We start from the raw sequence: 27,717 nt of genomic DNA on the forward strand, positions 1-27,717 counted from the left end.
TTCATCATATGTGTAAAATTCTTATTCAAGTTAAAAAAAAAAATTTAGGGTACATGAATTTATTCCATAAAAAGAGTGTTAAAACACAATGTAAAAAGGTTAATATATTATTAAGAATCAAAATGCTACACAAGTGTCTAAGGAAGCACAATCAAAGCTAAACCCTAAACAAGAATAAATTTTCAAGACTATATTATAAAGAGTCGACTCTTCTATAACGGGATTATTCTTTGTAGATGCCTCTGGCGCAATCGAAATAATATTTCTATGTCACGCATTACTTGCAAATATCATATCAAGAGACATGACACTGTTAGCAATAATAGCAAGAGATGTACCAACAACGATTTTATTGTGAGACCACTCACTTTATTTGATATACTTCTTCAAAAAACTTTAATAACCATCACAAATATATCAAGGAAGAGTAATGATGCTAAATTTATAAGAAAAGAAAAATTGATAATATGGGATGAAGCACTTATGTCTAGTGCCAAACGGAGTTGTAGAGATATATTGAATATTAATGATCTGTATGGTAAACATTCAATGGTTTGGGAGGTAATTTATGTCAAGTACTACCAGTAGTTCCAAAATCGACAAAAATAGAGACTGTAAAAGCTAGCTTGCCAAAGTTATACTTCTGGCCTCAAATGAAAAAGATTCAACTGACAAGAAATATAAAGAACAGATCCACTATTCAGTGTCTTCTTGCTTTGTGTAGGAAAAAAATAAGAGCATCTAATAAAAGATGATTCGATTCTTCCTAAACATTTGGTTATCAATCTCAATGGCAATAGTAGTATATTTAATAAGAGAAATATTTCTATCATTAGATTAAAAGGCAATTTGTGCAAATGCAAGATGGAATTAAAAAGATATCTTAGCTAGCAGAAATGAATATGTTGATCAACTAAAAAAAAGGTTGATTGCAAAATTTTAAAGTACAAAATAAAATAAAATTCTGTTTTTGACTCAGCAGAAAATGATACCAATAATTACTACCAAGAAGAATACTTAAATACTTTAATACTAAACGACCTTCTACCATACATGTTTGTTGTCAAGTTTATTATTTCTTATGTACGTTAGTGTCACCGAATATATAATAGACTAAGTTGATCTTTCATTGTATATAAGTTGATTTCGAAAAATATGCCTGTCATGCTACTAAAAAACTTAAATACGCCGAATAGCTTATGTAATAGCACACATATAATATATAGAAGTTTTGACAATAACGTCACACATGCAAATAATATGATACTGGTCAATGTGCTTCTAAGTATATTTTTATCCCTGAATTCAACTTTCGTCTCCCGAAACTAACGAATATCCTTTTAAATTTGTGTGAAAATAATTTTTAGTATGTTTATGTTTTGCAAATATAATAAATAAAGCACAAGGACAAACATCCTAAATATTGGACTATATTTACCGCAATATTCTTGTACGAACAACTGTTTATTGCACTTTCAAGAGGGATATCAAGATCGACAACAAAAGTTCTAGTTAAGACAAAGCAACCAAAGCTTTAAGAGGAAACATACATAAAAAAATATTGTCCACAAAGAAGTGTTCTTTAAGATACAATCACATTAAATACTTTTAAATTATAATACATATATCTAACTAACATGGCAAAATTGATCATTGTGTAAGTTTTGATGATGTCTTTTTATTTTAAATTAATGTATTATGCTAATGTAATAATATTTTTCGGCATTTAGATGATTGTTGTATTATTATACATAAAATCTCTCTTATTAATTAAATTTTATTGTTCCATATAAATAAATATTTATATCATCATGTGCCATTATTAACGTGCAACTCACGTTCATAAATATTAGTATAAGTAAATATTTATACTATCATTATATATCACTCAAATCCTTTTTAATTCCCGTTGTACTTGTTCCGCCTCTAACATCGGACATTGGCCACTACTCACGGGCTACCAAACATAAATAATTGGAAAATTCAAAAAACAAAAGAAGATCTACGAATATGATAATGTCCAAATACACACGTGGAATACAAAAGGGGCCCACCTATATAGAATGGAAAGAAGATAGCAAGGAGCCGGTTGAGATGTCACTATTAGACTGAGTTGACCACTAAAGAGAGTACTCATCTTCCTTGCGCCTGTCTTCATGCCTTGTATAGACTTTTTAGTTTATATTTATTTACCCTTGAAAACTATGTACTAACTACAATTTATATCATTATTAATAATAATAATTACCCTAATCTAATCAAGTGTCACCTTTCTAGTCACCCCTTCACGTTTTATATAAACTTGAACTATTCATTTCCCTTTTTTATATTATTCCTACGATGTTAAGTTTTAATCATGAGTGCTACTACTTTTTATTTGTTGCTTTAACTAAATAAATTTGATTTAAAATAATTGCACCAAGATTAACTTTTCCCTCAAATCTATCCTTACAACGTCAAAGGAAAGCCCGTGAGTAACGGTCAAGTTGTCTATATGTGGTCGGGTTCCAGCCATAAAATCAACCATTAATAATTGCATCAAGGTAGGCTACCTATATCACACCCCTTGGGGCACGACCCTTTCTCAGAACCTGCGTGAACGCGAGATACTTTATACACCAAGCTGCTTTCTTATCCTTATAACATCAGCCATTCTCCACGAACTCATGCCCAAGGTTTTGCAGCAACTATTTTACCCTCGTACTGATTGGGGCTTGGCACCTGCCCCGACAAAGCGCCGTCTATTTTTGGGGCTAGTTGATGTTAAAAGTGAGTTGTTACATATTTCAATTTATAAAAATTGCATGGGGCGCCCTATTTGGTCGCCCCCATTTAACATATACCCATTTTTTTAAAAAGTTTTAACTTGTACCTATTTTTTAAATAACTTTAGCCCCATTTTTCCTCCTCCTTCGTTTTCTTCTTCTTCTTCTTTCTTCTGTTGTTGTTGGTGCTGCTATGAAACTTCAGTTCATGGGATGATTGCCATAAGTATGTTTATTAGATTATTTAAAAACAAATTATAAATAATATATTAGTTAGTAGACAATAATTTGTGAATATTTCTACGTACGGAAAATTTAAGGTCACACCTAGTGATTCTTTTCATGATAATTATGTTCTTTTCACGTTTATTGTTTCCAAAATTTATAATTTAGATACTGTTGGCAATCTGATTATTTATCTAATAAGTTAGAAAGCTTTTTCAAAAATTTCAGCTTATATAGTGCTGAAGTTTTTACAAATGAACTAAATAACTTCAGCATCTTCTGCTGAAGTTTTTGAAAAAGCTTTATGACAAAACTAATGAATCCAGGACAAAAAAAAACTTTAGCTTATTTAGTGCTGAAGTTTTTACAAATGAACTAAATAACTTCAGCATCTTCTGGTGAAGTTTTTGAAAAAGCTTATTCGAGACAAAAAAAATTTCAGCTTATTTAGTGCAATTACAAACAAAAACTTCAGCAAATAGAGAACAAAACTTCAGCTACTATGCTTAACTTAAGCAATTACAAACAAAAACTTCAGCAAATAGAGAACAAAACTTCAGCTACTATGCTTAAGTTCAGCAATTACAAACAAAAACTTCAGCATACTTGGTTCAGCACACTTGCTACTTCAGGCCCGTCTACTAGAATGCTGAAGTTTTGCGTGATTGCATTTGCTACTTCAGCCCCGTATGTTGAAGTTACACAAAAAAGTGGGTACGCTTGCAATTTTTTTTGCAAAATGGGCACAAATTAAAACTTGACCCAAAAAGCGGATATAGACGCAAATGTCCCTTTCAATTTCCATGATTACCATCCTACTATCTTAATCGATCAATTTCCTTAGCGGTATCAAGGTATGGATAATCTATACAATTTTTCTAAAAAAACCTATTAGCCTTACAATTTCCGATCATTAAAAAAAAGTCTTACAATTTCCAAAAATGAATTGAATAAGAGATAAAGTTTAACTTAATCATCAATATAATTAATGCTATTAAATAATTTTCTTAATAGTGTGCTAAAATCTTACACCCAAATTTAATTAAGTGTTGCCTTACCACTTGCCCGTCCATGCCTCCATGGTTATAAACCTAATAAACTATTCATATTCCCACTTTTATTATTCCTACTCTATTGATTTTTTTAAATCATGGGTACTCTTTATTTTTTTATATGTATAGATAGATCTCTGGTTTTGGAATAAAACCCAACCCCCTCTCGGATATTGTTGTTTCTATGGAAGCCTCACCATCCAACATTGGTAAGAGTAATAAATTGTCAAAGGCGAAGAAAGTTTCAAATACAAACGATTTTAGTCTTGGAAATAGTCCATTTGTCTGTGGGTGGTGGGGTTCTTTGTTAACTAGTACTAGTAGTTGTTGCTCTTTCCCTTCATATTACTACTATTTCTTTACATTTTTCTTTTGTACTGCTTCTTCTTCTTTCCCCGTTGCTTCACAGCCTTTAGCCACTCCACCGACGGCAGTACCACCCCTTTATAATCACAAATACAACAGAGTTATTATTTCAACTAGTGCTGCTTTGGGTATTTTGCTCTTTCTTTTCTTTTGTGCCATGGCTTTATTCAAGTGTTTAGGGTTCAAGTTAAAGCGACGCAGTGGAGTTCTTGATTCTAAGGTTGCAGGAGATGAAGAGGAAAATAAGGACTGCTCAAAAAAGTTTGGTGTGAGGAGATTTACGTGTGATGAGGTGGAGAAATTTACTATGAATTTGTCGCGGTCTAGGTTAATTGCTTATGGGGGATTTAGCACAGTTTATTTAGCACAATTTCCTGATTCACTGCTAGGGGCTGTTAAAATAATAGACCTAAGCAGTGAACGTTTTCAGAAAGTTTACCAACAAGAATTGGATATTTTGCTTCAAATCCAACATGAAAACATAGTCAAATTTCTTGGATATTGTGATAATGGAGAAGAAGGGATGTTGGTATTTGAGTATATTTCAAACGGGACTTTACAGGAGAAATTACACGGTACTGATGCTAGAAAAATGTCATGGAAAAATCGTATGGCTATAGCATTTCAACTTGCTAAAGCTATTGAATATTTACATGATAAGTGTACACTCCCTATAGTACATGGTGATATAAAAGCTTCAAATGTGTTACTTGACAAGAAATTCAATTGCAAGTTATGTGATTTTGGGTCAGCAAAAATGGGATTTTCATCAACAATTTTGCCACCAAATTCGTCGACTAATCGTATGATGCTTGGTTCTCCAGGCTATACAGATCCTCACTATTTAAGAACTGGCATTGCCTCAAAAAAGAATGATATATACAGCTTTGGTATAATTATTTTGGAATTAATTTCTGGCTTTGAAGCACTTTCTTCTGATAGTGGAGAAAGGTTAATATCAAAAGCTGGTAATATATTAAGGGATGCATCTAAAGTAGCAGAAATGGTGGATTCAAGACTTAATGGAGCTTATGATCTGGAGGAAGCTAAGGCTATGGTTTCACTAGCAGGATTATGCCTTGGTGATTCCCCAAGCCTTAGGCCCTCTGCTTCTGAAATTTTAGATACTATTACAAGTAGAATTCCTTCTATTTTCTCCTTATCAAAAAATTTGACTGATTATTAGTATCCTTAAAAGAGTAAATAACAAGTGTCTCTGAGTTATTGGTTGAGTTCTGTAAATTAATTTGTATAGGGTTCTGTTCTGCGATGTTTGTTTGAAAGAGAGGTTATACCTAGTACTGTAGGCAATGAATTCAGTTTGAGCAATTCCATGCTTGAATTTGAAATTTGAATGCATAGTTTTCATAAATTCTCAGGAATAGTATTTTATTTTATTTATTTCCCCTTTAATTTTTGTTTTCCGTGCTACTCCACAAATTTATGCAGTTGTGAACTGTTAATTATTTTGAGGTTTTCGAGGCCTACTAAGTCAATCTTGCAGGCATACATTAATGGGAGGGCACAATGTCCCTGACGAATAATAAATTACGTACAATAGAAGTAAAAGAAAAATGGCTTCCTGGCACTTGATGGGCAACCACAACTAATTTATAAGATTCGTAAAGTAAAAGGCTTTTTAAAGCATCTATAGAATAATTTATATTATCAGCAAATTAAGGCCATTCGGACTATGCCATTACGAAATACTTCTACATGTATTGATTGATTGTGAAAATAATTTTCCACTACCAGTATATTTAAGTTGTTATGCTTTACGACACTATTAAGATATAGAAGTGAAACTCTTCATGTTGTCTAGTCAAAGAAGTCTAATATTAATAGCTGTTACCAAATTAGCAGGGCAAATACAGGAGTCGAGACGCAATTTTAGCCTTACTTTGCAAATTTCTCCCATGTGATGTGTTAATGTAGGGGACCAAAGTGCAAAGCTTTTTACAGCTCTTACAATAATTGGTAGGTACCAGTGAGCAGCCTGTTCATTTCGACCACTTATTACTTGATCCACTGAATTTGATTTCACAGAACGATATCCAGCAAGCTTGAATGCTTCTATGATCTGAAAGTTGTGGCAAAGATAATAACTTGTTGCTCCCATTCCTCTTTCTTTTCCTGCTTTGCTAGTCTTCCCCTTTAGTCACTTTTGATCAAATCTTTCTTGTGATGTGTGAATCGGTATGCTTCATGCTAACCATCTCAACCGATCAATCGGAGTAAAAGAAACTAATATGGAACTGCTAAACACGGATAAAACACAAGGTAGAAACTAGAAAGTGAGAAAATCCATTAACATCCAAGATTTCATTGAGCAAATCATGGAACATATGCGTACAACTATTGAATCTGCTGAAATTATCGTCCTAATATCAATATTTGTAGTGTACCACAAGTCCAAAATTCAAATACTGAACTGCATAGGATATACTATATTTCACTATATAACAACACAGAACAATTTAGCACTTTCTGCTGGGTTAGCCTCCAACAACCAATCGAGAAGAGAAATAAAAAGAATATAGGAGCTCTCGTTGGGTTGGTAGCCGCTCAAATTTCTTCTCAAAAGGAAGGAAACGGCTACCACGAACCGTGGTGTTCATTCTGCGATGAAATCAATAATCTGGATACATGTTCCAAAGTTCAAATTGATCTTAATAGCACCAGGTGCCTCCCCTTTCCCCCCAAAAGTATGATTCAAATCCACTCTCATTGCATTCTAAGGAATAAAACAAGATTACCATGGATGGATGGAAGGAAGCACCTTTTAATTGTGGATAAGAGCAACAGCCATTTTTCTTTGGTTCCAAATTGTCGGAATACAGTCTACAGTGATCTTGTTAAAAATTAGTGCATCTTACATGTTTTATTTACTGTTTTACTTATGTTTACTGAGTCAAATAATTCAGTTCCTATTTTATAGGAATAGTATCAGCTTAGTTGTTAATTTGGATAGGATTCCTTGCTAGTTGTTAGAGTCTTTTTAGGAGTTGAACGTTAGTGGTTCAGTCTTATTTATATGCTTTGCATATCCTGCTGTGAACCAGAGTTCTAGTGAAAGCACTAACATTCTTCAGTGTTTTATTTCTCCTACAATTTCTTCTTTCCTCTGTTATTTTTTTGTTTTATGGTATCAGAGCCAGGTTGTTGAACTCTGGTTGTTCTTTCTTTCTTCTTGCCTATCAAGTTCGCTTTGTCTTGTTGGAGGAGATCGAAAGTTGTAGAGGAGAAGCTCTTTGTGCAGTATGGAATTGGCAAATGGGGGAAGTAGTTCGAATGCACAGTTTGGTGTTGAAAAGCTTGTAGGGACAAACTACAAGTACTGGAGAATGTGTATGGAGGCTTACCTTCAAGGTCAAGACTTGTGGGATCTTATTGTTGGTGCTGAAGCAGACATTCCAGCAAATACTCCGGAAAATGCAGAACCACGAAGGAAATGGAAGATCAAATGTGGTAAAGCTCTCTTTGCTTTAAGAACTTTAATTGGAAAAGAATTCATCGATCATGTACGTGATGTTAGTTCACCAAAAGAAGTCTGGGAGACACTTGAGAGATTGTTTTCTCAAAGGAATACAGCAAGGTTACAGCTGTTGGAAAATGAATTGGCAATGCTAACACAGGGAGGTATGTCTATTTCTGAATATTTCCTACGAGTTAAAAGCATTTGTGCTGAAATTTCAGAATTAGATCCGGATGAGGAGATCGGCGAAGCAAGAATGCGACGATTTCTTATTCGAGGATTGAAGAAGGAGTACAATCCTTTCGTCACCTCCATTCAAGGTTGGTCAAAGCAACCTTCAGTTGAAGAATTAGAAAATTTGCTTTCCAACCAAGAGGCTTTAGCAAAGCAAATGGCGTTCTCTTCTCAAAGGACAAGAATAAAAGGAAAAACACATCAGCAGGAAACAAGAACAATGAGAAAGGCTCAACAGCAGAAAAGCTACTGATGGCAACTTTGAAAATAGAAGGTGCCATAAATGTGGTAAAATCGGGCACAGCAAGAAAAACTGTAGAGTGAAGATCTCAAAGGCAAATGTTGCCACTGAAAGTGAAGGAAACGAGCAACTCAAATGGGAGCAATGCTTCACCGTTGAAGTAGTTGAAGGGAGGAACGATGGTGCCGTACCAGCTCAAGTTCTGTACAACCACGATAGCTGCAGACAAGAGTGGATCATTGATTCTGGTTGCTCTCATCCTGTAACCGGCAATGATTCACTACTTTCAGAGCTACGTCAACATAACGGAGAACGAGTTATTGTTACAGCTGATAACTCGGTATATCCAGTAGCTAAAGAAGGAGTTTTGAAGATTGACGTTAGAGATACACGGGCTATCAAGTTGAACGACGTCTTTCATGTTCCAGGTTTGAAGAGAAATTTAGTTTCAGTCTCCCAAATTACCAATTCCGGAAAATATGTTTTGTTCGGTCCAAATGATGTAAAGGTTCTTGATAACGTAAAGAATATAGCTGCAGATGTTATTCTTGCTGGTGAAAAGAAAGGTTCTTTATTTGTCATGGCTGTAGGGGAAGCCTATGTGAAGAAGACAAGTCAAACAAATAGTCCAGCAATTTGGCATGCTCGATTGGGACACTTGGGCTACCAATTGTTGCAGCAAATTTCTTCGAAGAAATTGGTGGATGGCATACCAGCTCTACAGAATATTCATGAAGATGTAGTTTGCCAAGGCTGTCAATATGGCAAATCACATCGTCTTCCATTTCAGAGATCATTGAATCGGAGATCCTCTATATTTGAGCTGGTTCATACCGACTTGATGGGACCAACAAAAACATCAAGTTATAGCAGTTTTCTCTACGCCATGGTGTTCGTAGATGGTTTTTCAAGATATACATGGGTGAAGTTCTTGAAAGAGAAGAGCGAAGCTTTGTCAAAATTTGCTGAGTTTAAAATTGCTGTGGAAAAGGAATTTGGGGTGAAGATTAAGTGTTTACGAAGTGACAACGGAAGCGAGTATATGTCAAATGATTTGTTCAAGTACTGTGATGACAACGGTATTTCAAGACAAATGACATGTCCAAGTACCCCTCAACAGAACGGTGTCTCAGAAAGGAAATTAGCTCATCTTGTTTCCATGAGCCTTTCCCGCCTGCACGATAAGAATCTCCCTCGAGAGCTTTGGGCTGATGCAATTCAGGGTGCATGCCATGTAATAAATCGTTTGCCTCCATGGCCAGGTAAAGAAAAATCTCCTTTTGAGACTCTATATGATGAAAAGCCAAATGTAAATTACTTTCGGGTATTTGGTTCAATTTGTTATGTTCATATACCAAAATCTAACCGAACTAAACTTGACCCGAAAGCAAAAAGGTGTGTCTTTGTTGGCTATGATTCATATAGAAAAGGATGGAGGTGTATGGATCCTCAAACAAAAAGGTTTGTCACTTCCAGAGATGTTGTGTTTGATGAAGTATCATCATACTATTCTGCCGAGAAAACAAGCAATCAAGAAACCATTCTTGATGGTGATCAAGAACATTTGCAGCTGATTCCAGAGGGTAACCCGCAGGCTTCGAACAATGATGAAATCTCAACTTCAAATACCTCAATTTCAGATGGTAGTGAACAGCAAACTCTTAGGAGATCAACAAGGGAGAAACAACAGCCAAGTTACCTGAAAGACTATGAGGTACAACTGAATAACTGCTCAATTACTTCATGCTTTTTTATAGGAGGATTGGATGAAGAACCAGCAAGCTTTGAAGAAGCCAAAGGTCATCCAAAGTGGGAAGCAGCTATGCAAGAAGAAATTGATGCTTTGAACAAAAACCAGACATGGGAGTTGGTGTCGAAGCCAGAGAATTGCGAGCTTATCACTTGCAAATGGGTTTACCGATTGAAGAAAAACTCAGATGGGGTCGTTGATAAGTACAAAGCTCGGCTTGTTGCACGTGTTTTTTCTCAAAGTTATGGACTAGATTATGAGGAGACTTTCAGCCCAGTTGCAAAAATGGTAACAATAAGAACCATTTTCTCTGTTGCAGCATCTAAGAATTGGAAGTTGTGGCAACTTGATGTAAAGAACGCTTTTCTTTACGGAGAATTGGATCGTGATGTTTTTATGGAACAGCCTAAAGGTTATGTCTCTACGCAATATCCTCGTCATGTTTGCTGGTTAAAGAAGGCATTGTATGGTCTTAAACAAGCACCACGTGTTTGGTATGGTAAAGTTGCTCAATACTTTATCTTCTGTGGCTTTAAAGTTTCTGATGCAGATTCAAGTTTGTTTATTAAAATAGAATCAAATATGCACTTGATGGTCTTATTATATGTGGATGACATGATCATTACTGGAAATAATGAAGCTGAGATTTTTAAGTTGAAAAATGAACTCTCTGTTCGATTTGAGATGAAGAATTTGGGAGAAGTTAGCTGTTTTCTTGGTCTTGAAATTGAAAAAACAGATCAAGGATATTTTGTTTCTCAAAAGGCATATGCAAGAAAGTTGTTGCAGCGTTTTGGCATGGGGGAGTCGAAAGAGAAAGCTACTCCAATGGAGCCACATCTCAAATTGATGAAAGATGAAGGAACACTGTTAAAAGATGCTAGAAGTTTTCAGCAGCTTGTTGGTAGTTTAATTTATTTAACTATCACAAGACCTGAGATTGCTTATTCTGTTGGAATTGTATCTCAGTTCATGCAATGTCCAAGAAGTTCACACCTAGATGCAGCAAAAAGAATTCTTCGTTATGTGAAGGGCTCACTTGACCATGGTCTGATGTATAGAAGACATGAAGAATTCGTATTAAGTGGCTTTACCGACGCGGATGTAACACTCCTCAAATATATAAAATTTTCAAGACACGCGAAATATAGAATTTAATTTTTTATTTTTATAATCTTAAATTCTACTTCTATTACGGACTAAAACCTTTGTGATTAATTTTGAGTTACTTCTCTATTTATAAATAATTGGATGTACAATTGGGGAAGTATTAATAATTTTAATGTTATTAATTATTAAAAATAAGTATAATGAAATATTAGTGAAGTAAAAAAAAGAAGGGGGAAAATAAATAAAATAACAAAAACAAAACAAAGGGCTGCATCTAGTAGTACGTATTCCACCTTAAGGAGGAGGCAAAAGGCAGAAGCCTTGTTCAGAAAAGCAACAAAAAGGCAGAAGCCTTATTCGAATAAGCAAAACAAAAACGGAAAGGGAAAAAAAAAAAAAAAGGAAGCAACACAAACACAAGCCTACGAAACAGAGGCAGCGGTGCTTACTCATGGAGGCCACGAAAACATTTTAGGGTTCTTTATAAATTACTAATTCTTGAATTCAAGTATATGAAATTCCCTATTGTCAATTATCCTACAATGGTAATAGGTAAGAATCGGATAGTTAATTCCCTTCTTTCTCTATATCAACAATAAATTTCATGTTTACGTGTGAAACTTTAAAATTGATTAAAATACACTGGTTGTTGTAGAATCGGTTGTTTTACTGGTGTCAATTGAATTGGGGTCTAGGTATTGACTCGAGAAGTTTTGAGGTGAGTTGATATAACCCTTTACTAAAGTGGTTTAACTCACAAAAGCACGCACACAAGGTGTTTGATGAATTGCATAAAAGAGTTAATATATACTTAATGGGAGTAGTAAGTACCTATTAGCTTAGAATTATTATCTAGCTAAAGTTTAGATGATTATTTGGATATATGTGCATAAATTTCAAATTTTTATGTTATTCTTATATGTCATTTTCATGTTGAAAATTCATGAAGGATCAAGAACCTTTATAAATACTTTTGAATGTTTATTTCATTCTTATGTCATGCCTTACATTTAAGGATACCAGTATGAGTATGTATAAAAGATTTAGACTTGAAAAGTCACAAGAAGAAGTTTTAGAAAGAAAAGATTTATTCTGAGAAAGGGTCATCGTCCAGGCCTAGGGTCCTGACCAAGGCGTTGACTTCCTGAAACTACTTGTGCCAAAGTAGGGAGCACACGAGCCGAGGGTCTCGTTGCTGAGAATTTACTTAGTCATGCTAAGGTATGAGACATGAGCGCTGAGAACCATGAAGCGAGTGGCACCTCGTGGATTGGGCTTATTCAATCAGGTTGGGATCAAACCCGTGCCGATCACACGGTGACTGAGACAGAATTAAGTCAGGATAGGATAGTTGGAACTCCCAAAGTATAAAGTGAAGTATGTTTTTTTTAAAAGAAAGAAAAAGAAAAGAATTTCTTTTAGAATGTTCATAAACTGCTATTATGCAATTATATAGAATTATTCTTATAAGCTTTATGTTTTACATGCATTTAGAACCTTTGGTCGTAATATATGTATTATTAAAGTCTCGCCCCATATGTTAAGACTCACTGAGTACAATGGATGGTACTGACGTTCTCTTTTGGGAACCTACGTTGGTTTGCGGTACAACGTAGGAACCGGATTTGCAGGCGAGCAGGCTACGAGTTAGGACTTCCTTCTCTTCCAGTGCTATTGGTGAGCTCTGCTTTTGTTCGTGGAGTATTCTTTAGAGTCATCTTTATTTAGTTATTTCTTTATTACTTAGAGAACTGGCCAGGAAATCTCATGTCCTGAGCAGTGCGTCAGTTTATCCGTAGAGACTTCATAGACATAGTCGTTGGGTTAAGATTCAGATGTTTTTGATAATAACTTAGCAGTATTTCATTGGTTACTATGAATAAAATTTTGGAGTTAATTTATTTAAATGTTTAAATTAATCAAAAGTATTTGGTTAGAGTATTGCCTTGTTGCATATAAAGTTTGGAGTTATAATAGATTTGATAAGCAGAGATGGTTCGCTCGGTCATGTTTAGTGATCGAGTGCCGGTCCCGGCTTGTTCAGAAAATGGATCGTGACAGCGGACTGGGCTGGAGATGTGAATGATAGACATTCAACTTCGGGATATTGTTTCAGCACCGAGTTAGCCATGGTATCATGGTGCAGTAAAAAGCAATCAGTGGTGGCATTATCTAGCACCGAAGCTGAGTATGTCGCAGCAACTATGGCTGCACAAGAATGTATGTGGTTGAAAAGATTAATAGGAGAGATGTTGCACAAAGTTGATTATGCTGTTCAACTTAGATGTGATAATGAAAGTGCTATCAAGCTTGCGTCGAATCCCATTTTCCATGGTCGGACGAAGCATATTAAGGTTCGTCATCACTACATTCGAGAAAAAGTGCTAGATCAAGAAGTTGTTTTGAAAGGAATTTCTACAAATGAGCAAGTCGCAGATATATTTACAAAGGCTTTGGTAAAGCCTAAGTTTGAATATTTTAGAGCTGCTCTTGGAGTTATTGATCGTAAGTTTGCACTAAGGGGGAGTGTTAAAAATTAGTGCATTCTTACATGTTTTATTTACTGTTTTACTTATGTTTACTAAGTCAAATAATTCAGTTCCTATTTTATAGGAATAGTATCAGCTTAGTTGTTAATTTGGATAGGATTCCTTGCTAGTTGCTAGAGTGAGTTGAACGTTAGTGGTTCTGTCTTATTTATATGCTTTGCATATCCTGCTGTAAACCAGAGTTCTAGTGAAAGCAATAACATTCTTCAGTGTTTTATTTCTCCTACAATTTCTTTGACTGCAATTTCTTTGACTGCAATTTCTTCTTTCCTCTGTTATTTTTTTGTTTTATTGAGAAACATCTTCATTTCTTGTACAACTTCTGGGGATTGGAGTAGAGCTAATATGCTTTTGACATTAATGTGAGTTCTATGTAACTGCAGCAAACAAGGCAGATTACTTACAAAGGAGAACCACGCATTAGTCATTGCTCAAATAACTTCAACTACCACAAATCACTCTATCTAAACACCTATCACTAACGTGAGTGAAAAGCTTAGGGATCTGAAACACCTATCACTAATGCGAGTGAAAAAGCCTGGGGAAATTGCATTAACACTGCCTTCTTCGTTTCAGACTAGTACCATTTGGAGGTCGCTGTTGAAGGTTATGTGAAGGGGAGTAACTAACGTCAGGCACAAACATTGAGCAATCAAATGGATTCTGGTAAGTTTTGGGCCAGTAAAGTCCAGAGGCCGTAGGTGGGGAAGGTACTTGTGGCACTGCCCAAGATGTGTCTGGAACCTGACCCAAGCACTCCTCACCGTCTAGTTCTTCATCTTCAAATCTCAAGATAGACGAACAGTCTGACTCTCCAAGTTTCCCATTATCCGCCTGATAGATTTCAATGCAAGAAGAACTAAATTAGGAGCCACTCTGATTATTGAACTTGATAGTCCATCAAACAGATTATCTATTGATCTAAGCATTCAACTTAAGCAAAGAGGCAAGCGATAGACTGAAAATTTCCTTTGGAAAATGAAACACAGTTGAAACAGAGCAAAAACCATGTATGAACATAGAACCCAGTCTGCTTGGGATACGCCAGTCTTGTTTGTCCAAGTCAAGTGATGGTGAAACACATGAGCCGCCATTTACAGTCAAAAACATTGTTGTCAAACTCTTCAATAGAATACTGTCACCAACATGAATCCCCACCTTTGACTACAGTCATACTTAGAAAATATATGGTCGGAAATGTTTCTGTATCAACTAAGCACCCATAGAAAAGAATAATGTGATTGACACCTAGAGGCATATTTTTTGTAGCATGAATCACATAAAACAAAATAAAATTTTAAAAAAACACGACATAATAGTTAAAGCTGCTTCTGATTATCACAACCCTAAGCAAGGTTGTTAATCTAGCCACATGCTAATATTGATGCTGCGCCTTGACTGTCTATAACTGTTTATTGAACTCTAATCAAGACTCAGAATTCTAAGCATTTGAGATCCCATGGATTAGTTGGCAAAGTGCAAGTCCACCAATATGGCAATACTTCAACGATCTGCACCCAAGTGTTTGCCATATGACAGGGGACGGGCAAGTTTGTGGCAAAATTCGTCTGTCTAATTAAAAGATTGAATTGGGGGCTAACAATGTCGTTTCCACCTGAAGTGGTCCAACCAACAGATAGTCCAATCACACAGCTCATTTTTTTCCAGTTTCATGACTTCAGATAAAAAGATGTATTTTCTAGGTTCCTTGTTGGGGGGAATACATGTACACAACTTAAACCCTGAAGTACCGAGCATGCACACCACACAACCACACAAGATCAGGGATTTCTCATGTTTAGATGATTAGTCCAGTACAACCAGGTCTAGTGAAGGATATATTAAAAATAAAGATGCTAATTACTAAAATAATAAATAATGAAATAAGATCTAAATCATACCTCAAATGATCAGTCATCCATTGTATGCATACTTCTGATTGAAATGCAGTCCAAGAAATTCATCTAATAGCCATTGTAATATACTACAAACAACAAAAGCTAAGAGTTAAAAACGTACCCTGGATGATCCATCATCCATGTATCCATAATTCTGATTGAAATCGTTCAGGCCAATATATTCATCAAACTGCCATTGCGGAATACTTCCAGCTGCAGAACCTCCAGCAAATGGAGACCTACTAGGAGCAAACTCCCCAACAGCACTTGCCTGGGGAGGTAATACTTTGTCAAATTGAGCATCCAACGATATTGGGGCATTTCGTTTAGAAAGTGAAGCAGACTCTGGCTCTGAAACCTTCTGAATGGACTGCGACGTCCCTGAGGATGATGCACCACCAGGATCAACGGGTTCAAGTCCTACTTTCACTCCAGTCAGCAAAAATCTTTGGTGAGCTGAGACATGAGGATTAGCTGTGTGAATAGCAATATCACATTTTCGGCAAAGTAAAGCCCGATCCTCGAGACAAAAGAAATAGCCAACTGATTCCTGCACAAATAGAATCCTTTTATCAATATTTAAAATAGTAAAACAGTAGTAAAACTGAAGATAAGACATCAATTTATTTTTTAAAATTTTGACAGATAGACAAACATAGGTTATGTACATCTAAAATTATACTGAAGCACAGAAGAGGAGGACTTTCATTAGAAAGTAGCAAAATCTGATAAACATGAGGAAACATTTCTGCTTTGGCTACAAACGAAGTTGCTCGGACACGGGTGCGGGGATCCGACATGGGTGCGGATCTAGAGGTCGGATCCTTCGAGATGTAAATTCTAAGATTCGGGGATACGGATCCTATTACGTATACGGGTGCGGGGATCCGGCTAAAAAAAAATTCAAAAAAATAAAAATATCTCTAAATTATGAATTTTTTTGTGGAATACTTACATATAGCTTGTAAAGTGGGGATTGCTTTTTTATTCTCAAGCTGTAGATAAGTAAAGGATTGATTTCCTAGATAAGATATGGTATTTTCTTCAAATTTACCCTAGTTTTAGTTCTGATTTCGGGAATCAAATTGTATCTCGTCTCTAATTTTTCCGTTCGTCATGGTCAAAGTACCCAAAATTGTTTGACCAAATCCGGTACGGATTCCATACCCACACCCATACTAGTGTCGTGTCGACACGGGTGGCGGCACCTAAATTGCCGTGTCGGAGCAACTTAGCTCCACAAAGGGAAAGGTAAGCAGAAACCTTAGCCAGTCAAATCAACTCTAGAAAAGAAAATGAAATCACTTTTGTTCAGTCAAATGGGTAACTTCTGCTTCATGTGACTGTACAATATCCAACTACCAACCAAAAAATCCTGAAGATGATTAAACATCTGCAATTACTATAGAGTAAAAGCTCAGTAATGTTCATGATTTTATATGATGAGCACATGATCTTCTCTCAAAGAGAAGTTACAGGAGCAAATGTTTGCATGAGCATTACATATCCCAACAGGCTCATCTAATCGTATGCGATCCTAAACTTTCAACCATCAATTGAGCTTCTGTATGTTTTTCTTAACATGGAGTTATATCCCCTTTAGAGAAGAGTTTTTTTTCTCTTTTCCTTTTATTTAGATATTTTGAGAAGTGCATTCCCCAAGAGCTCTTGGTTGCAAAAGCTAACCATAGTTTTCCATCTATAAATATTCATATTTATGAACCGGAAAACAGGTTATGCCCAGACTCCAGATTAATGTTTCTGTTTCTTACTTTCTTAATATCTCGCCAAAGGGACTGCCAAATAAACAAAACAGATACGCCATAGTTCAACACTAAGAAGCTCTAGACAAGCTCTCCAAATGCCATATGCAAACCGTATCCTACATTAAATTCCACAATCAGCATTAGGTGGAACCATAACTAATCAAGATGGCAGAAAATTGTAACTTAGACCTACATATGCCTATTAGTGCACAACATCTGGAGGATCGCCCTAACCACTCCCTGGCAGGTCGCGGGAAAGAATACCCCGGATCTCCTTTCTTTATTTTGTTCTTTCTCTTACTTTTTTTCTTTTCTATTTTATGACAATGTTGTCGGAGCCAGCTTGTGCGCACCCAGTGGCGGAGCCACATTCAACTAAGGGGTGTCAATCGACACCCATTCGCCGGAAAATTTACATTATAATGCTATATAATTTTTTTTATTTCATGTATATTTATTATACGTCGACTCCCCTTGACTTTTTGATGTATCAAATTTTTTATATTATGACACTCCTTGATGAAAACCGTGGCTCCGCCACTGTGCGCACCTCGACTATTCCACCGGATACCGACTACCTTCCACCGGTAGAGGTACCGGGTAACTATGCTAACCTTACAGTTTTCAACTACAACTATATGAACGAACAAAATTAGATTGGTACCTAGATATTAACTTTACTAATATGTTTCCAGAAAACAAAAAATTCGAAGATAGTGCAGCAGCAATCACAATTTAAGACTTATATAATTAATAGTAGTATCAATCAATCCAAACATCACTGTCCCCTGCGTCATAAAAGCTACTAATAAACAAATATCCGTATTTCCATTAAACTACTCTATTTTAAACGGAATATATTTGTAAAAATAAGTCAAAATCAGGGAAGTATCTATGATTAATTGATGCTACAAAACGAATACAAATCAAAATAACAGATGTTGAATCCTGTAGAGCCGCCGAATTACAATATCCACAGAATCCGTTTAATCCACAATACCAAACTGTGAAAAGTGGATATAAAACAAAATTAAAATCACAAGATTGAGTAAATACATGATGAAAACGGACAGGTGAATATTACCTGGCAGATGTCACATTTAGGCATGGAAGAAGAAGAGCCAGAGAGAGGAACTCTCTGGTGCTTACTAGCCAGCTTATTAGCAGCGTGAACCTTCTCATCACAGGACCAGCAGAGCGCCGCCTCGTCGGCGCAGCACAAGACGTTCGCCTCCGCAACCTCACAAACGTTACACTGAATCTTCATTACCTCTTTCTGTTCAGAAAACTAGAAAGATCTATGCTAAGTAGTGACAAAAAATGAAAAGATCTGCAGCTGCAGCTGCAGCAGCAGCAGCAAGTGGGTTTTACAAGGGGGGCCTAGGTGGTGGGTTTAGGCAGTAAATGAAAACCGAATAACGGTGAGAATACCTCTACAGAAGTAGGCAACTGGAATTTTGGATTTCTTAGTATTTGTATGGTTGCTTTGGGAAAAAAGAAATGGCTGTTTTTGAGAGAACGTGTCGGGTTTAGGCTGGTGACCCGCTGAGCTGGAGTTGTAAGGAGATTTTATAGTGTCACATGATTTTTGTAACCCAAGTGTTTGGTTTTAATTTGGGGTTTTGATATAAATATCATCCTCTAGCAACAATAATGTCCATTAAAGTATTTTTATCTCTGACATCTTTATATAAAATCCAAACAATTTGAAAGTTTTGTTCTTTTTCGGAACTTAAAACAAAAATTGCAAGTTTATAATGTCTGACTTAATAGTCAATCATTGCAATAACAGGGTTGTGCGTGTTTGACATAAGAAGTTGTGGACTTGGGTTTGACAGGTCGAGGTTTTGGTTTCCTTTAATTTTAAAAGTTAAATTTAATTTTGAAATATATGTTCCTGATGAAATTGACGATGAGTCTTCTTCTTTCTATATATTCGTCATAATCACCATTTTCCTATTAAACATAATCCAAAAAACTTTGAAACAGTTTATAATGGTAAGGAGATATTATTAACTTAAAATCTCTCGACTCAAACATAGTATAGAAGTCTCATTTGTTTGTCACTCTCTACATCCTAACAAATTGTGCTAATGGTATCAACTTGCTCATATAATATCTGCAATTCTCCTTTCTAAAGGGACTCGATTCTTTGCGTGTGGAGGGCGATAGCTTTGATGAGACCGACACGCAATTTAGTGCGCCAACCTGAATACCTAGTTACTTTTTACTGATACTATTCAATAGCATCCTACTTTAAATTAATGACCCTTCACTCGCTTGCGTGTGATTGTCAGAAGCAATGAATTCATTTTTTCCTTACCAAGAGTTAGTAGCATGACGGAACAAAAATGTTACCGATATTCTTACACTGCTAATCTTCCTTTTAGTTCTCTTAAAAATTTATCCAAAACATTTTTTGTTGCATCAGTAAGACCTTCAACGCCATTTGACATTTGAGAAGGTACTTTTTCCCCTTTTTTTTCGAAAACTTACTGCTTGTTTGGATGGTTGTTAATGTCGTTACGTGACGACAAAAAGTACAACAATAACAACCCAGTATAATCCCACTTAGTGGGGTCTAGGGAAGGTAGTGTGTACGCAGACCTTACCCCCTACCCTGAGGTAGAGAGGCTGTTTCCAAAATAGAAACCCGGCATCCTTCCCTCCAAGAACTTCCCACCTTGCTTTGGGGAGACTCGAACTCACAACCTCTTGGTTGGAAGTGGAGGTTGCTTACCATCAGAGCAACCCCTCTTGTTAAACAAAAAAGTGTCACTACAATATGATACATTATAAGGACGACATTATCATACATTATGAAACGATACGTGATAAATGACTTAAATAAGTTTAGAGAAGAAAAATCTGAACCAAACAGAATGCTTGTTTTTCAAATATGCCAGCGGCTATGCATTATATCACTTTTTACCTTCAACGCCAGAAAATTATTAGAGCAAATTTCTAGTGCTCAAGCTTCCTCTGACTCTTTTGAACAAACAATACATATTTTAGATTACAGATAAAACTAATCCAACAATAAGGATATAGCCCACAAACTACACAAGCTCCATTGTAACTACACCAGAAGATTTCCTATCGGTTTAGTGTGTGTGTGAGAGATAAACCTCATAACACTTCCATAAGGAGGAATCGCCTCAATGTTCATACTATGACAATGTCTTCAGGCTATAATTCAACCTGAAACTACCTCTCTTGCATGATTTTGAAGGGTGATCCACAGTTTCTTCCTCTTTTGTGCTCTATTAAGAAGTGACAGGGTTTGCTGGAGTAACAACTCTAGAGGGCAAAAGCCTAGGGTACAACCATCTTTCCTGCAGATGAGCTGTGAAAGGGTAAAACTACCACATCTAGCATTGTGCACTAGCACAAACGGTTGCAACAGTTAACAGGGAGAACCTGCAAAACTGTTACACCATCATGCAAACAATTATAAGAACTCAATCTGTATGTATGCATTGTCATGATATCAAGTGAGATGGCAAAAAAACTTTCAATGTTGGAGCATTGGAAGAGAGTTCAATGATATCCCCATGCTGAACAGAGTGGACAAGATGAGAGCCATCAATATAAATCAGCCCTTCTTTGCAATACCAGGCGATATCCATCAACTCCTCAGGCTTCACAATGCCGTGCATCAGGCTATTGTAAGCTCCGGGAGCAATGGGTTCTCTCACTATATACTGGAGATCTTTGGATAAAATTGGCATTGCAAATCCACCTGCTGAAAGCATTGCAGCTGTTGACCCAGCAGCTGTTGACACTCTAAGTCCACTTGATCTGCAATGCACCAGAGAAGAACAAGACTGCTCCTCTTTCTTTGTTCTATGAAGAGAAAACATCATTAAGAACCTTTCCAAAGCAGCATAAATGAGAAGTATGCTTCATATGCTACAGCAAATAAAACATTTACCTGAATGAGAATCGGGAAACTGTAGCAGGACAAGGATGAGCAATCAAAACATCATTAAGTGCGTAAGGTGACAGTTGCTTTGAGTTGAGAGTGACTGACATCCTTGAGACTTCAGAAGGTCTAACACGACTTTCAAGGATGTCATCTATTATCTGCAACAGAAGACTAATAGTTAAGACCTTGAGCAGCTTTTAAAAATTAAGCCCCCCATCCCCTACAGTGAAAAAATATCGTTAAGCAGGAGTTGTGGCAGCATGAAAATGAAAAAGCTATGTTCCTACCTGAAAGTGAGTTTGCTTTCTCTGAGCATGAATGATTAATTCGTGTTGGGAGTCACCCCTTTTATATACATTAACTCCACATCAGAAGAAACTAACAATACCCAAGCTGAAGCAAGTCACTGTAAAAAGAGAAATCTTGGCAGCTTACTCTCCTACTAAAACTAAAACACGACCATGATACAACTAGAAGATATGTAGGAACACCATTGTGTTGAAGCAGACTGTTTCATGTGTTTTGGAACAACTATTTCCGCGTTTGATCCCCATGCACGTTACTCTGTGGTATTCTGAATAAACAACTTTCTATGCTCCAGGTTTGCAGGTTACTGACATAATGACTGCATGTGTGAATACTTAGTTAGACCCCGTTTGGACTTTGGATTAGCTGATTCGAAGTAGTTGATCAGCATTAGGTGTTGAAAAGCACTTTTAAGTGCTGAAACTGATTTAATAAATAAGCAGTTACGTGTTTGGGTACAAGTGCTGAAATTGATAATAAGTTGCTGCAGTATTTGATAAAAAAGTGCTGATAAGCTCTTTTTCTGTTAGATAACTTAAATAACCTTAGAACTGTTTACACTTATAAGGGCGTAATTTCTTCAAAATTTTAGATTCCAGATCGATTCAAATACAAAATATTCTATTTTATTTTAAATACAATTGTGCTTAGATAAGATAATTTTTATGATAAATATAATTTATTTTATGATAAGCATATAATCATAAGTTATAATAATTAATAAATTGACAAAAGTTTCTCATTAAAAAATAAACCTAAATAGGACAAATTATTTGAAGAGAAACAAACATTGTCTTCATCACCACAACACTTAGAGAGCAGTACACCAAAAATTTGATATGTCCTCATTTATTACATACAATTCAAAGATTAATACACAATCACATAGATATAAGTATGCAAAAGAATAGAGAATTTGCTTATCTTAAATAGTCAATAAAAATTGTAGACTTGAAGAGATGGGGAGGGGGGAGAGGGGATTTAGGTTGAATACTTGAGGCAGTGAGTATTGATGTAGGAGTTTTGTTCTAAAAAGAAATTTAAGGATAAAATAGTAAAAATCTTGGTCAAACTTAAAGTGCTTATAAGCTAAAAATTCATAAGCTTAGAGTGACCAGCTTATGGCTTTTGACTTATTTTTTACTTATAAGCACTTTTAACTTTACCAAACGCGTAGATAAGCCAAAAAATGCTTATAAGCTAGTTTGACCAGCTTATAAGCTTAGCCAAACACCCTCTTAGTCCAAAAGATGATCCATAGACATAGTTTTTGAAGGCCAGTAGTTTACTTCAATCTTTAGTTTCTTCCCAAGAGATCCCCTACTGTAGTTCAAAGAAATAATCTTTCACCTGTAGTAAGCTTTCTTAGCTAGTGGTACGAAAATGGGAATGTAGAGAACAAAAAGTAACTTTTTGCTCTTTTAAAAGTGTGATCCAGTATGAGAGAATCTTAAACCAAATAAGGACAAAGTAATTGAACGTGATATAATCCCAGACAGTTCCATAAAATCATCCATGCACACAGAAAAGAATATAAATATAACAAGTCACCCTACACCTCAAGGTAATGGGCTCTGCTTTGCCACTAGAGTCAAGTCTCACTGGCGATAGCAAGAGTAACTAAAAACAAACTTTAGGCACCACAATGACCAGAAAACCAACCATCTCCCCAGCACCTTATAATTATATCAATAAGCATACACTTGAATTTACTCTGACGTGTTAATATTCAATAGTATTTTAGCACATTAAACTAATCACGGGCAATCATACAAAGTCATTAGTATATTTATGAGAAATCTTAAATAATAAGTAACAATATCTCACTTGTTCAAAGTTCTTGACAGTTGCCGCACAAAGAAATCCTGTACTCCTTGAAGCGTCAAATTCTTCACTGTATTCTTCAACCTAAACCACATAAAAAGTGACAAAGTAACTTGCAATAGAAGTCATCGTAGACGGAACTGAATATGGATTGTGAAGAAATTGATAGCCACAAACCATTAAAAGTTGCAGAATGAGCTAACCTCTTTTGCTTGAGTTGGGTCAGAATTTACGCCTAGAACAGGAATCGAATTATCCACAAAATGGCTTGCCTGCAATAATGTACCATCTCCTCCTATTGTAACTACTAAATCTACACCACGGATCGGCTGAGATAGATTAAAACGATAAACAGCTTCCCAGTCAACAAGCTTTTTCCTCAAAATACTCTGACAGAAGTTTATAGCCTCCTTGTGAACCAGACGTCTATTGTCTAGATATTTTAATACCTGCAATAACTTCATGCGAAGAAGTCTCACCCTACTGAAGCATCAGACTTTATGAATTGAGGCATACGCCAGTCATTAGGGACTTCAAATATTTGTCAAATAACATGTAAAAAAGACTGTCATGTTCAAAATGATTGGAATGCAAATCATCTGCTAGTTATTATTGGTCAAAGAGTCTCAAGAGTTGAGAGCTATTCTAAATTCAATAACGTATTACCTGGTCATTTCAAGACATGGACTACCAGAATCAACCTGATGTTACCAGTCAGTTGCCTGTATACTTCAAAGTTTCAAGCTTTTACACGTAATTAATTATGCAAGTAACAATCGATAAATTAACTAGAAGCACCAGTTTCAAACAAGACCGAATGGCGTTCTTCTAGTTCTGCTTTCTTGCGTTTGAGACTTTTTAGAAAATCTTGACTTTCTAGGGATTTGTTTATTACCCAATTTTTAATTAAACAAAGTCAAACAGACCAAAACAAATGCAACTTTTCAAGTCACTTTAAACACCCTTCGTCACTAGGCTACCTCTCTCAATTGCATCAAGGAGTTCAACATTTAATATGTATGTATAAAAAGTAAAGTTTGACATGTATCCATAGGCGAGGGGTGTTCAATTGACCACCCTTTGAACACCCCTAGCTCCGCCGCTGAACCCAAAACAACAAGAGCAGGCAAGCTGCGTCCATTGCCTCAACTACTACGAATGCATATAGTAAAGAAGAGCTCTACGGAATCACCACCAGCAGGTACATAAGTTTGAATGAAGAAATAAGCATATAACTGGCTTTGACATATTATCAAACACTTAAAATACACATACTATATAGAACGAGTTAACGCACAAACCTGCTGACTTTTCTCGAGATTTTAACAAATGTAGCAACAACAGAGAAAGAAAAGACGGTAAATATCAAGTTGCTTTAACTATGTGAGATTACCTTAGGGTTTCTGAAATGAAAATTGTTCTCTGATTGGTTTGTCGGTAACACATCGAAAGGCTTTAATAAAAGCAACAACCGTCTCCTCGCCATTGTGAATTTGTTTCCTTCTTCCCCTTGCTTCCGGTGATTAACGTGTAAATCAGCGGACCAAAGTCGCGGAGAGTTGTGAAGTGAAGCTGCCTATACCATGCGAAAAGGGTCAAGCTTCTCGGGACCCACCTGGATCCGAATTTAATAACGGCTCGTTTCACTATTTCCCTGTTTCCGGAATTGCCCGGCGAAATTAGCGTCTTAGAATATCACCTAACGTTTGTTTATAGCGGCAAAGTCATAACTAACAACCTGTCTGTTTGGCCAAGTTTTTTTGGGGCCAAAAGTACTTTTTTTTTCAAAAGTATTTTTAGCAAAAAATTGAGGTGTTTGGTCAAGCTTTTGAAAGGAAAAAAAATGCTTTTGAGGAGAAGTAGAAGTAGAAAAAAGTAGCTTCTCTCCAAAAGCATTTTTCTAAGAAGCACTTTTAAGAAAAATATATTTAGAAGCAGTTTTCAAAAGCTTGGTCAAACACTAATTACTGCTCAAAAGTAATTTTTTAATTAACTAGTTTCTCGTCACGTGCGTTGCACATGTATACCTGTCGAGTGATGTCGTACACGAATTATATATGTAACTTGTTTGTGATGTGTTGAACATGTATACCTTGTGAATGATCGATGTAGATCGTCATATTGTAACTTGTTTGTCGAAGTAAAAAGTATTGGGTAGCATTTAAACCTACAAAAATAAATAATCAAAATTTAATTAGATACATGCGAGTTTTTTCTTGCTTTGATTTTGCTTGGTACAACATGTAATGAAGCATATCACATCTAATACTTCCTTATAGACGATATTCCTAGTGTGTTTTGTTTTCGATTGGTCTGTGAAGATGATTGGCTAAAATTTAGACCTACAAAAGCAAACAATTAAAGTTTAATAGATACATGTGATATTTTTAACTTATTTCGATTTATTTTGTACAAATATGTTATAAAACATATATTATAGATAAAACAACATGAATTAAAAATCAATACACCTCTTTTTTATTATGAAATAGGAAAAGATTTTTTCAATGCATCTCACCTCTCTTCTTAATCAACATTCTTTATGCTACAGTTGCCCCGAGTTGTACTATCTTTTATAACGTCCATATTTTTGCAAAAAGAATATTATGACTCATTTTTATTTATAATGTCTTTAATCTTCCCAGGAACTAATAATATGAATCCTATCATAAACACTAATAAATTCATTTGATTTTATTACACACATATAAGATCGGCTATCTTTATTTTTTGACTTTTTTCATTACCTTGTACGTGGTATTCGTGGAGTCCTTTATTTTCTGTCTTCATGGTAATATGCATGTATGTTAGTTTAATTTATGTTAAAATGTATTATTCATTTTTTGGGAAAATAGTAAAAAAGAAAAATATTGACATGTATATCAATATTAATTTATATTAGAAAATATGCAGTTACTTAAGGAAACAATAAGATTCGACCCCTGTAGCAATTAAGCTATAAAGAAATTATTATAGAATATACACTAACCCTGGATTTTTAAAAAGTGCCAGAAATTTTAAAAGTCGCATAAGCTTCGCAAGACAGGACTTCTAATGCAACAGTATTATCACAACTCACAAGTAAAATTTTGCTATGTGCAAATGAAATAAACACTATCAATCTCGAAAATTAATTGCCCTTTGAATTATTTTAACACAATACTGATAAGGATAGTCAATATTCTAGAATTCCCTAGTTAGAGAAGAAATAAAGAATTTAGTATAATTTTAGTCCATTAAATATGATATATATAAGCATATATAAGCACACATATAAGACTTTTTTGTTTGTTTGTAAATTGAGACTCTAACATCACCAAAGCCAAGGATTAGTTTATCATCTTTTATTTTGTCAAGATTTAACCGTTATTTCCAGCAAAATCACCACATAAAGTAGCAGTTGTATAATCGGACATATATTTTAAATTATAAATTGTATAAATTATATTAATTTATTTATATAGCACATCAAATGAATATTTTTCATGAACATATAATTTAATTTACCACAATATCAAATCTCCCTCCAAATGAAGAAACAAAATGCTTGACATATCCCAGAAAGAAAGCCGATAGTGAGCATTCACTCAAATAGAAGTCGTAGATCTTTATAGACCAAGTCAGAAGTAAGAAATGGAGGAAAAACAAGGCGAAATATTGCTACATTATTCACCGGCTTAGTATTTGTTTTCCATTCTTTAGGAAAAAGAAAGTTGACAAGGATATATGCATATTTCTCAAGAATAAATCACAAGATAGTAAGTAAGAAAAAATCCTTAGCCATTTATATGTGCTTGTGCAATTTCCTATTTCTCGTACAATCCGAGTCTCCTATGGTCCGCCACCATCACAAAGGCCAAAATAACTATCTATAATATGGATCAAAATATTGCCAAATGGACTTTTTCTTTTAGTCATAACTGGAGACTTGCTCTCATGACTCTGCTAACATATAATAATACCTATCTTTACCCTTTCTTTAGGTCACGCCACATTTTGGAGTGGCTTTTGTCATTGGAATCACTTCAATATAATTTTTCCTCAAAGTGGTCTTGAGATAAAATTGAATGTAATATCAAACAAATAGTCAAAACATATATGGACATCTTGTTATCTAATGTTTGCTAACGGTTTAAAAGAAAAATTAAAAGGAATAGCTTTAGTTACTCATAATTAGAAAGACACACCTGTTAAGGAAAAGGCATACCGATTTGTTTTTAATTTTTCA

The 27,717-nt window shown here is 35.4% G+C and overlaps 3 protein-coding genes and 1 long non-coding RNA gene across 6 annotated transcripts; 2 read left to right on the forward strand and 2 right to left on the reverse strand.

Annotated features, from left to right (window-relative positions):
* Positions 1–4,163: 4,163 nt before the first annotated feature.
* On the forward strand, positions 4,164–5,983 carry LOC107794434 (putative receptor-like protein kinase At1g33260). The gene has a single exon (XM_016616919.2). The coding sequence runs from the start codon at positions 4,227–4,229 to the stop codon at positions 5,592–5,594; it is 1,368 nt and encodes a 455-aa protein (XP_016472405.1). The 5' UTR covers positions 4,164–4,226; the 3' UTR covers positions 5,595–5,983.
* A 5,471-nt stretch (positions 5,984–11,454) lies between these two features.
* Positions 11,455–13,900, forward strand: LOC142164740 (uncharacterized). The gene is made up of 2 exons (XR_012695697.1): positions 11,455–11,770; positions 12,835–13,900. It is a non-coding gene; the product is annotated as an uncharacterized LOC142164740 (long non-coding RNA).
* A 202-nt stretch (positions 13,901–14,102) lies between these two features.
* Positions 14,103–19,090, reverse strand: LOC107803806 (B-box zinc finger protein 22). The gene is made up of 3 exons (XM_016627591.2): positions 18,516–19,090; positions 15,787–16,215; positions 14,103–14,601 (listed from the first exon to the last, which is right to left on the reverse strand). Exons 1-3 carry the CDS (start codon positions 18,696–18,698, stop codon positions 14,320–14,322), a joined length of 894 nt encoding a protein of 297 aa, XP_016483077.1. The 5' UTR covers positions 18,699–19,090; the 3' UTR covers positions 14,103–14,319.
* A 1,289-nt stretch (positions 19,091–20,379) lies between these two features.
* Positions 20,380–25,198, reverse strand: LOC107803804 (NADH kinase). Of its 3 annotated transcripts, none has more exons than XM_016627590.2 (5): positions 24,883–25,198; positions 23,693–23,969; positions 23,493–23,573; positions 21,366–21,517; positions 20,380–21,277 (listed from the first exon to the last, which is right to left on the reverse strand). In XM_016627590.2, the coding sequence occupies exons 1-5, from the start codon at positions 24,933–24,935 to the stop codon at positions 20,914–20,916; spliced, it is 927 nt and encodes a 308-aa protein (XP_016483076.1). In that variant the 5' UTR covers positions 24,936–25,198; the 3' UTR covers positions 20,380–20,913. The 3 variants fall into 3 exon arrangements, with proteins under 3 accessions (XP_016483076.1, XP_016483074.1, XP_016483075.1); XM_016627588.2 differs by having other exon boundaries at positions 23,693–23,947; positions 24,883–25,194; XM_016627589.2 differs by having other exon boundaries at positions 23,693–23,938; positions 24,883–25,193.
* Positions 25,199–27,717: the final 2,519 nt, after the last annotated feature.

This window comes from Nicotiana tabacum, chromosome 10 (assembly GCF_000715075.1).
Source record: "Nicotiana tabacum cultivar K326 chromosome 10, ASM71507v2, whole genome shotgun sequence".
NCBI classification, from domain to species: domain Eukaryota; kingdom Viridiplantae; phylum Streptophyta; class Magnoliopsida; order Solanales; family Solanaceae; genus Nicotiana; species Nicotiana tabacum.